Here is a 10,388-nt window from a genome sequence, read left to right as displayed (position 1 = left end):
CAGGCTGTGCAGGGCACAGGACATCAACACGATTGGTGTATTTACAGCACACAAATACACAGATAACTGGAGAGACATCTCTGCAAAGCCACAACTACTACATACACCATGGGCTAATGCAGCAGGTGCCCAGCAAGAGCATGCAGGTTCACAGTATCAGCAGTGAGCTGCCACATGAATGTGCTGAGCCCTTACCAGGCTCTGCAGGGACAAGTTTTTTGTGGGAGAACAGTCAGTGCAGCTGCTTGGCCCTCCTGACAGCTCATCAGGAGGGCAAGACAGCAACAAATGTCTTAAGTGTGGGCCCAGGAGCCTGCAGCACCGCTAGTGTTGAAGTCTTGGCTGGACAGATGAGGAACTTAGGATGAGAGATCAAGTTCCAGTGTGCTCTCCTTGTGCGTGCTCAGCAAGCCACTCGCCCGCCTCCTCCCCGGGAAGGGACCCAGCCATCAGTGGCGCCAGAGCGCAAAGAGGGCCGGGGCGCTGAGCGGAGATAGCCAGCAGTACTCCACCACGCTGTACAGGGCGTAGCCCAGCAGAAGCCCGAAGAGCACGTCCGTCATGTTGTGCCTGCCCAGCATCACCCTGGAGACGCTGACGATGAGCGCCCAGAGCACCACCAGGACCCGCAGCGGCACGGCGAGCACCAGGTGGCGCAGGACGAAGCGGCAGACGAGGGCGGCCCTGGTGGCGTGCCCGGAGGGAAAGGAGTACTTGTCCACCGAGATGGTGACGAACATATCCATCTTGTTGTGGGTGGGCCGCCGCCGCTTCACCAGTCCCTTCACCACGGCCACCAGCACCAGATCCAGCAGCAGGGCTAGGAGACAGCAACAGGCAGTGAGCAAGGTCTGGGCGTGTGTTGGTCTTCTCCCTCCATCCCCTCCACGGAAAACAAGGCAAGAGTCAAAGCAAAACATTTAGCTACGAAGAAAGCACTTGGCTACCAGAACCAGCTAAGGGCAGGCAGCATTGCCCACGACTCCAGTCCCCAGGTAGGCACAGCATGGCATTCATCCCGTGCTCTGCCCTCCAGCAGGAGCACGCCTTCAGTCTGTGGTCCTGCAGCACACAGCCCCCAGGCAAGACCAGACTCCACCTGTCACAGCCAACAACAGGGCTCTGCCCAGCTTGCTCCCAAAGGGCTGGCCCGTAACGTGCAGGCAACAGAGGGATTAATGGCACCACAGCTCCCTTCTGACTGAGCACTGCCCTGCCTACCTTCACGGCTGGGGGTCAAACTGTGCTGGGTGAATGATTAACCACCTCAGCCATTCGGCCACAACTCTGACTGAGGGGCTCCGAGCTGGTGTGGTGCTAGGCCTCCTGCAGTCTGGCTTCTCCCTGCTGCAGCTGCAGGGATTAACACCAGAAAGTTAACCACATTGTGGTTTTCAAAAGCTGAATAAAGGATGATTTAAGTAATAGTGGCTTGTCCCCAGAGAGCTAAAGACTGTTGTGGTAGAAGTCAGAAGCAAAGCACTTCTAAGAAGTGTTCAGCCAGCATTTAGCAAGAGCAGCTTCATGTGCAGGGCAGAGGGTGCTTGCTTCATCCCTGCTAGCCCAATGCTCAAGTCAGAGCTACTTCTTTTGGGGAAATCTTGTGGGAGACCAACTTTTGCTTGTCCTAAGGATTGCTTCTGGACATCAAGTCTTTTGGTCATTTCAGTTCATCCCTTAGGTTAATCGTTTAAGAACAGTTTGGTTTGGTTTGTCTGCTTCCCTCCCCTGCCTTTCCCAAGTCAATAGTTTTTTTCTCTTTTTTAACATATGGCTTGGGAGAGACAGCCTGGGACATTAGGGAACAGTTCTTCCCCACACAGGTGCTACAACCCTGGGACAGGACCCCACAGAAGTAGGTGGCTTTGGTGCAGAGTGTTGGGTGCTGGACAAGGCCCTGGCACTGGAACAGATTTCCTCAGAGCAGAGGTTATGTTAGAGGCCTCCCAGTCCGTTGTGGAACTGTAATTTAACCATGTGCTGCTAGATGAGAAAGATGCACAAACCAACGTTCTCACCAAGCAGATTCCAATTCAAATGGTGAGTGGGAGGTACCAATCATTTTCAGCTTAATAAAAGAGTAAGGACTAGGAACCTGGAAAGGTCTTTTGCTCTGGAGCTACTGCAGTTTCTAAATGAGCAGGAATGAAGCATCTGACTCTGCCTAATGAGACAGGAAGGTAAAGGGGGGGGAGGGGGGGCAGATATTACACCACACACGATTAAAATGCATATTTTAAATCAAGATCTCCTCACTGGCTGACAGAGATCAATCTGTGCTGTTCCTTGCCTGCAGGGACCTCAGAGCAGATTTCCAGGAAATGGGCAGGTGTCTCAGCTGCACCTGGAATGTGCTGTTCTCATAAGGGGAAGAACTAAACGAGAGTTTGGCTCCCTGAAAGTTTTGTGCAACTGCAGAAGCAGTTTAGCTGCCTGGAGTTTCGCTGTGTGTGGCTGGAGCTGTGCCAGCTGAGCCATACCCGTGCCACCACACTGACCGTCTGCAGCATTACTTGCTCTGCTGCCAGGCACCGCAGGTAAGCCAGAAGCAATTGCTCAAAATCATCTGGCTCCCCGGGGTCTGTAGGAGGCTGTGGTTTACTCAGATTTTCCCAGTCCTTCAGACCCACACCCTCCCACCTTGGCTCCTGCCTGCCGCCATCCTCACCGAAGAGCAAGTTGAGCAGCACCTCCCTGGCCGCTGAGCTGTCGCTCTGGCAGAGCCCGCAGAAGGTGCCGAGCAGCCAGGGGATGCCGTGCCCCGAAACCTCGATGACCTTCATGAGGGGGCGTGCGCTGCCCCAGGCCGAGTTCTCTCCAGCGCAGACGCCCAGGCGCTTGGAGGCCCAGAGGTCGATGGCGAGGAGGGAGCTGAGGGCGATGCCCACGAAGGAGGGATTGAGTTTCATGCAGTCCTCCTCGGGCAGCGGGGCCGCCGTGGAGCTACTCGACTCCTTGCGGCGCGACGGGCTGTCCGGGGCACCGGGACTGCGCTGGCTGACGAGGGACAGGAACTCCAGACGGCTGCTGCCGCAGCCACCGCTGCTGCCGCTGCGTCGCTCACGGCTGCTGCGGGGACTCGGCATGGCGAGAGATGATGGCCTGGGAGAGGCGGGGGCCTGTCACCGGCTGCCAGGCCACTTCACTCTACGTGCCAGCCCGTGCCCGGGCCCGCTTCTCCTCCTGCCCGCAACCTGCTACGGGTCCTGCTGCCTGCAGCCCCCCGGCACCCCAGCCTCCCAATACTGCACCGCGGGGGCCCAGTCACCCCCGCCCAAGGGCACCCCTGGGCACTGGACGCCCACGCTCCTCCTGCAGCCCAGCTCCCCCGCTACCGGGCAGCCCCGCGCTTCCTCTTCCGCCGCCCCCCGTGACGCAGACGGTTGCCATGGATCCACAACGCCTCGAGACGAGACTATGGCGCCCCCCGACGGCGAGGCGGACCCCTCAGCCTCCGTCCCGCCACGCCCCTGGAGCGGGGCTTCGTGGGCTCGCCCCGCCTCTCCTCAACCCCGGCCCCGCGCACGTGCCCACCCCGGCCGGCGTACGGCAGCCGGCGAGGGCCGTAAGAGGCGCGGCGGCATCGGCGCCTTCATCCTGCCGGCGCCGGTGCGGGCACCGGTGCGCGGGCGGCGATGCGCCGCCGCGGCGGCGGGCGGGCGGCGGCGGGTCGGGCCGCCCCCCCGGCCCCGCGGCTCGGCGGCGGCGGGTGATAAGGCCTCGGCGGCGGCGATGGGGTGCCTGCAGAGCGTGGCCTGCAAGGCGCGGGTCCGTCGGGAGCAGATCGTGGTCTCGGACGTGTCGGCCACCATCGAGCCGGCGGCCACCGCTATCGAGGAGAGCTCGCCGGTGGTGCTGCGGTACCGCACGCCCTACTTCCGCGCCTCGGCTCGCGTCCTCATGCCACCCATCGCCCGGCGGCACACCTGGGTGGTGGGCTGGATCCAGGCCTGCAATCACATGGAGTTCTACAACACCTACAGCGACCTCGGCGTGTGAGTACCGGCACCGGCATCCTGGCACCCGCACCGGGCTGGGGCTGGGGGACGGGATCCAGCACCGGGCGCGGCACCTCGCCTGCATTGGGGCGGGAACGGGGATGGGGGCCCGGGGGCCTGGAGGCCCTGTGGTGGGCAGTAGGCTGGCGTGGACGTTCCTGCAGCTGGTGTAGAGGCCTGCCGCCTCCCGGTTGCTGCACCCCCAGGCAGCAGGTGTTGGACCTCCACCGTGTGTTTGCACCTACTGCCACGCACGGGTGTCCCTTGCACCCCAGCAACCGCTGCTGGCATTGCCCCTGCCCCTTCAGACCTGACCCCACAGCGCTTCGGCCTGGGCAGTGCTGGCGCCTCTTGTCCTACAGCTGTCTCCTGCCGTGGCCAGGTGGCCTGAAGTTGACTCCTTCGAGGGCTTTGTGGCCACTGTCCCTCCTTGGGGAGCATTTTGTTTGGGTCATGGGCACGGGTGGTGCCAGGAGACTTACTCCCTTGGTTGATGTTTAAAGGAGGAAGCTTCTCATTGCTTGTCAGAAATGGTCACTGGAACCCAGCTTCTGCTAAGGCTGAGCATGCAGGTGATTCAGGGGAACACTGAGGGACAAAGCTGTTGGCTCTGTTGCTGTCTTTTCTGCCTTTTCAAAGGTGTGGTGTGAGAGGGGCTGGAGATGACCAGAGGGATCCATTTTGCAGACTCTTGTTGCCAGTGCCCAGGGGGTCCCAAAACAGGGCATCAGGCGTGGGCACTGGGGAGCAGCAGGTCCTCCTGCTGCCTGCCCGCATCCTTGTGTCATGGCAGATCCATCTGCATGTGGCACTGGAGCACTAGGGGCTGTTGGAACGAGCAGAGGCTGGCACTTTTTGGGGGGACGGCAGCATTGTGTCCCCTGCCACTCACAGGCAGCACCAGAACCCAGAGGTGTTTGAAGCCAGTGGGAGGTTTCACCAAACCCTGCTCATCATCACCACCTGGCAATTATCTCCCTTGCTGTGTTGCTCACATGCTTGGCAGCCAAGATTTGGTCTGGAATTCCACCTCCCGTGTGCCATATTGCAGAGATTTCATGGCGCTGATGGCAGGCGTGGCTGTGATGTTTCATTGTTGGATGTGCCTCTGTGTGGGTATTTAATAAAAATCACAGATTTTCTCCCAGGAAGGGCTGCTGAGAGGCTTGGATGGTGTGGTGGTGCTGCAGCTGGTAGTTGGGGAATGCTGTTCTTCACCACAGGAGTGGATTAAGGAGAGAGTGATCCCAGGGAGATGCAGCAAGGAGTTTTGGCCTGGTTGGTTTGATTGCAGGTTAATTAATATAGTGTTGTGCTGGCAGAGCAAAGGCTACAGCCGGTGTGAGGGACTTGGCAGAGGAACCAAAGCCAAATTTGTTCTTGAAGGAGGTCCTTGAGAACTTGCTGCAGGCAGGGAGAGGGTCCCCATCTTTCTTGCCTCCCCTATGAAGAGAGACTGAGAGCCCTGGGGCTGTTTAGTCTGGAGAGGAGAAGGCTGAGAGGGGATCTGATCAATGTCTATCGATAGCTGAGGGGTGGGTGTCAAGTGGAGGGGACCAGGCTCTTTTGGGTGGTGCACAGTAATAAGCCAAGGAACGATGGAGACAAACTGGAACAGGGAAGGTTTCACCTCAGAATGAGGAGAAACTTCTTTACAGTGAGGGTGACAGAGCCCTGGAGCAGGTTGCCCAGAGAGGTTATGGAGTCTCCTTCTCTGGAGACTTTCCAAACCCACCTGGATGCATTCCTGTGCAGACTGCCCTGGGTGATGCTGCTCTGGCAGGGGGCTTGGACTGGATGATCTCTGGAGGTCCCTTCCAACCTCTACTGTACTGTGATCCTGTGATCTCTGTCTGGGAGCTCCTGCTGCCCTTTCCCTGCTGACTTGGCCTATCTTTTCCTGTTCACTAGGTCAAGCTGGGAGCTGCCCGACCTGCGAGAAGGCAGAGTAAAAGCCATTAGCGATTCAGACGGAGTGAGCTACCCCTGGTATGGGAACACCACAGAGACTGTCACCCTGGTCGGGCCCACTAACAAGATCTCCAGGCTCTCAGTGAGCATGAATGACAATTTCTACCCCAGCGTGACGTGGGCCGTGCCTGTCAGCAACAGCAACGTGCCGCTGCTGACCCGGATCAAAAGGGACCAGAGCTTCACCACCTGGCTGGTGGCCATGAACACCACCACCAAGGAGAAGATCATCCTGCAGACGATAAAGTGGAGGATGCGAGTGGACATTGAGGTGGATCCCATGCAGCTGCTGGGGCAGCGGGCGCGGCTGGTGGGCAGGACTCAGCAGGAGCAGCCCCGGATCCTCAGCAGGATGGAGCCCATTCCACCAAACGCCCTGGTGAAGCCCAATGCCAACGATGCCCAGGTGCTGATGTGGAGACCCAAGCGAGGACAGCCGATAGTGGTCATACCTCCCAAGTAGGGCAGTACCAGGGCGAGTGCCTGAGGACCTGGGTGCTGTCAGCCTGCTGCAAAGGAATGGGGCTTGGAGCCAAGGCAGATCTCTGGGGCTCTCCTGCTTTGTAGATGTGGCTGGAGATGTGGCTCCTCCAACAGTCAGAACGAGAGCCTGGCTGGCTTGCGGGTGCAGCAGGGGGATGGTGGAGCTGGAAGGTTTTCCAGGAAGCAGAATCAAGTCCTTTGAGGGGCCTGCAGCTGGCAGAGAGGCTGCCTGCCCCAAATGACTCATCTTTGCTTGCAGGGCAATGCAAGGAGCACGACTGGGCCGTGCCTGTGGCGAGTGCCGCTTCGCACCCAGCAGGAGGAAGAAGTGGAGATGGTGCCTGCCGGACGCAGAGAGCTCCCGCAGGGACCCTGCCCGCTGCTGGGGCATGGCTGTCCCCGTGGTGTCTATACCTATGCATTTGGGATGGATAATCCACCCCCCGTCCTGTCTGCTGGGGTAGGGGTGGAGCGAGAGCTGGCAGTGCTGGGGCGCTGGCTGGCAGCGTTGCCCGGGCAGGGCCTTGCACAGCTGGGGGGAGCGGGACACGTGTTGCATGCGTCTGGCTGTGTTTGGAGTAGTCGTGAGTGTAGGAGATGCCATAGCTCTTTTCCGTCTTGGAGTGAGATCTAAGGGCAGCTTAGATGTCCTTTTTGTTTTAAGGTGCACTATATTTTTGCAGCTCCTCCACCCCTCCCCACCCAAATCCCACTGACTCTTCCCTTATGGAAACAGGTTCAACTCTCAGTTGAAGGAGAAACTGGGAGCAATGTCCATTTACCAGGCCCAGGTGCTTGCTGACTGTGTGTGTGGGGTACCCAAACTGCCTTGGAGATACCCTTGGACTCTCATGCTTCCCTTGCAGACCCAAGTCCCTTGCAAGAAGTTGGGTGCTTGCTCATTTTGCACTCCAATGCTGGCTCTTCTCCTCAGCCCCCTGCAGAGCAGGGTGGCTACTGACAGGGACACTGCTGAAGGGGACAGCAGGCTTGGTGGGAACTCCTCAGGCTTTGCAGGAATTGAGGTCCCCTCTCTGTGAGTCAGAGTCAGGGATGTGAGCAAAGGCTGCATGGGGCAGGACTGGGTTTGCACGGGAAGAGGGAGGTGAGCTGCTGCCTCCTGCTGCTGCAGGTGCTTGGGGGTAATGGATTTTATTTGCCTTTCTTTTGGCACCTCACTGCCTGAACCTCTGGCATCTTCTGGGCTGTGGGGCAGTGCAGGGCTGGGGGTGGTGACCTGCAGTTCCCAGGATCTCACCCTCAGGATGCATCAGAGGTGTAAGCCAAGGCACTCCTGGGTGGGTGGCTGTGGCTTTTGCTGCTTTCTCTGCTCCATCCACCACCCCAGCAGGAGGCCTGTGGGAGCTGTGGCTCACGCCCCTGCCCTCACACCATGGCGGGTGCCCTGGGCATGTAGGTGATTTCTGCTGGGAGGGTGCCAACTTCTGTCCTGCTGCCAGGAGAGCCTGGGGAGGGTTCCCATGTTCATCACTTCTGTGCAAAGCCTCTCCTGCAGTATTGGCGTCGCTGCCCTCAGCCTGGCTGCTGGGACACCCAGCCCGTGCTGCTTTGCTCCCTGCTGTGTGCTGGCACATGCCCTTGGCATCACTTCTGCAAAGCTTCGGCCGTGGCTTGTGCTTTTCCAGGGGGGGATGCACACCCTGGCCCCTGCCAGAGAAGGGGCTCCCCAGACATCTCAGACCAAAAATCCCTGTGAGATCCCTGTGAGATCCCTGTAGTTTGCTGCTGATAGGATTCTGTATTTTCCCTCTGGAGCTCTGTATTTTCACACACACCTCCCTGCGCCAGGGCTGGCAGCCCTGCTCCTCCCGCCTGGCCTCACAGCAGGCTGGCAACCTGCTGCTCTCTGTGCCTACACCTGGGTGTTGCTGGGGGGTAGAGCCTGGTGCTGGGAAAGGTTTGGAGGGAGAGGGGCACAAGAGCCTTGTGGTGGGAAGGGTGTGGAGGGAGAGAGGCCTCTCAGCTTTGGTTTGCTGTGGTTTTTTTTCTTCTGGAGCATAACTTCTGCAGGGAGCTTGCTGGTGTGGGAACGTCCTGTTCTTGTGAGACTCTGCCTGTGGTTGTGTCCTGGTATGTGGCTGGTGGCAGCTTTTGCTGTTTCATTTCTCCAAGACCATGTGTGGGAAGGGGTTAGAAACTTTAAATACAATTTTCCTCAGTGCTTTGGGGAGGAGGAGATCGGGGGTAAGCACATTTCAGTTTGAAATGAGGCAGATGTATGCTTTTGACCCAATGGGACAGAAATGTCTCTGGCAGCAGCAGACCTAAAAATCCAGAGGAGGAGGTTCCCCAGCAAGTGGGCAGCCCCAGGATGGGCTCCCTGCTGGCAGGGGAAGCTGTGTCCAGAACGACTCTGTGAGCCAGCTCCCCAAAATCCACAGGGCCTTAAGGGCCGGGACTACACGTGGGGGCTGTGTGGTGGCCATCAGCCCAGGCAGCTGTTGTGGCACCACCGTGGTGCCAGCTGGCTGGCAGAGGGGCTGCTGGTGCAGGAAAGCTGTTAGATTTGTTGCCATCTTTGGGGACGTGCTGGCCAGCCAGAGCCTTTGCACATCATCTGCCACGACACAGGGACAGCAGTGGTCTCTGTTTCTGTCCCATGAGTGCCTGCAACATCCCCACGGAGCTGCTTGGTGCCACCCAGTGCTGGTGCTGGGCTTGGTGCCTGGCCTTAGCTGTGTGCCTGAGTTCCCAGGGCGGCTCCAGCCTGCAGGCAGGCTCTGGTTGAGCCCTGGGGTTGTGCCTGTGCTCACCCTTTCAGGCTCCTGCTGGATCTCTGTGCCCACTTTGTCCCTGGCAGCTGGCTTTATGCACTGAACTCGGTTTGCTGTGTGGTTGTCATTGTGGGCAATGCCCCATTAGAAAAAAGAAAAGCAAAATCAATTGCAAAATTTGTTTGCAAAGCAGAAGGAATTTGCAAGCAATGTTTGGCAAACCTTGCAGGCATTTGGCATGGTCACCAAAGGTGCAAGTTCACAGCTGGGTGGAGCTGTTGGGGGAGTGTCTGCCCAAGCTCAGCAGAGCTGAGTGCAGGGCTCAGGATGCTCAGGCGGAGAGGAGGGAAGGGTGGCAGGCAGTAGCTGAGAGCTGCTGCTCGTGGGTCTAGGGTCAGCTTATGTCGTCCTGGCCTGCAGCTTTACTCCTTGAGCAGCAGCCCTAGCTGCAGAGCCCATGCCAGGGACAAGCACCTGGGTCCCTGAGCTTGGCTGCCCCTGTGGAAGGCCTTCCATGCACCCCCCTTTTGCACCAGCACCCCATGAGCTCAGGGAGGGGCAGGTCATGCCCACCTGCACACTCCCCTTGTCCTGAGCCTTGGGGTGCCCCTTCTCCTCTGTCTTTGAGTCACTTATTTATTAATTTATATATTTATTAATTTATTTATTGGTATTTATTGATGGCTGGAATTTGGGGGGGTTTATTTCTGCTGTGTGGTGGGGGCAGCTGGGTCCCCCCCTGCCCAGCCCCCTGCTTTGTGGGGTGCTGCCACATGTTTAGGAGCACCACTGGCATGGGATGCTTGCAGGCCCCTGCTCTCCGATGGCCTTTTGGAGCAGGGATGGGGGAGGAAAGGAAGGGGAATCACATTGGTGCCTGTCCCCTTCCCACAGAGGCTCGAAGCCCCTGTGCCCCCTCCCCTGGCACTGTGCTCCCTCCCGTGCCCAACTGTATTTACTGGCCCAGCCTCCTGGGGTTTCTCTGTTGGGCTCCTGCTGGATTTTCTGTTGCCAGTTCCTGGAGCTGGTGAGAGGAGCCAGGAGGTGCAGGAGTGGCTATGGAGAAGAGGCCAAACCAGGTATTCTGCTGCCGTGTGGGGAAAACCGGGAGAAGAGGAAAGCTGCTTTTGCAGAGTGCCTTAAACACAACTGACTTAGCGAGGAGGGGGCTTGGACTTCTGTCTCTGGATGTTATTACCAA

General features: G+C 58.6%; 2 protein-coding genes across 2 annotated transcripts; one reads left to right on the top strand and one right to left on the bottom strand.

Moving 5' to 3' along the window:
* Positions 1-438: 438 nt before the first annotated feature.
* On the bottom strand, positions 439-3,086 carry PLPP6 (phospholipid phosphatase 6). Its single transcript, XM_054384241.1, has 2 exons — positions 2,669-3,086; positions 439-820 (listed from the first exon to the last, which is right to left on the bottom strand). Exons 1-2 carry the CDS (start codon positions 3,084-3,086, stop codon positions 450-452), a joined length of 789 nt encoding a protein of 262 aa, XP_054240216.1. The 3' UTR covers positions 439-449.
* A 646-nt stretch (positions 3,087-3,732) lies between these two features.
* Positions 3,733-6,432, top strand: FAM78B (family with sequence similarity 78 member B). Its single transcript, XM_054384242.1, has 2 exons — positions 3,733-3,995; positions 5,910-6,432. The coding sequence occupies exons 1-2, from the start codon at positions 3,733-3,735 to the stop codon at positions 6,430-6,432; spliced, it is 786 nt and encodes a 261-aa protein (XP_054240217.1).
* Positions 6,433-10,388: the final 3,956 nt, after the last annotated feature.

Source organism: Indicator indicator, chromosome 10, assembly GCF_027791375.1.
Source record: "Indicator indicator isolate 239-I01 chromosome 10, UM_Iind_1.1, whole genome shotgun sequence".
Taxonomy (NCBI): domain Eukaryota; kingdom Metazoa; phylum Chordata; class Aves; order Piciformes; family Indicatoridae; genus Indicator; species Indicator indicator.
Note: the sequence above shows the minus strand (reverse complement) of the source record. Positions and strands in the feature narration are given on the sequence as shown.

Coding starts and splice junctions, on each gene's coding strand:
- FAM78B (XM_054384242.1), top strand. CDS start 3,733: ATGGGGTGCCTGCAGAGCGTGGCCTGCAAGGCGCGGGTCCGTCGGGAG. Junction 3,996..5,909: donor ACCTACAGCGACCTCGGCGT/GTGAGTACCGGC, acceptor CCTGTTCACTAG/GTCAAGCTGGGAGCTGCCCG.
- PLPP6 (XM_054384241.1), bottom strand. CDS start 3,086: ATGCCGAGTCCCCGCAGCAGCCGTGAGCGACGCAGCGGCAGCAGCGGT. Junction 821..2,668: donor GCTGCTCAACTTGCTCTTCG/GTGAGGATGGCG, acceptor GCTGTCTCCTAG/CCCTGCTGCTGGATCTGGTG.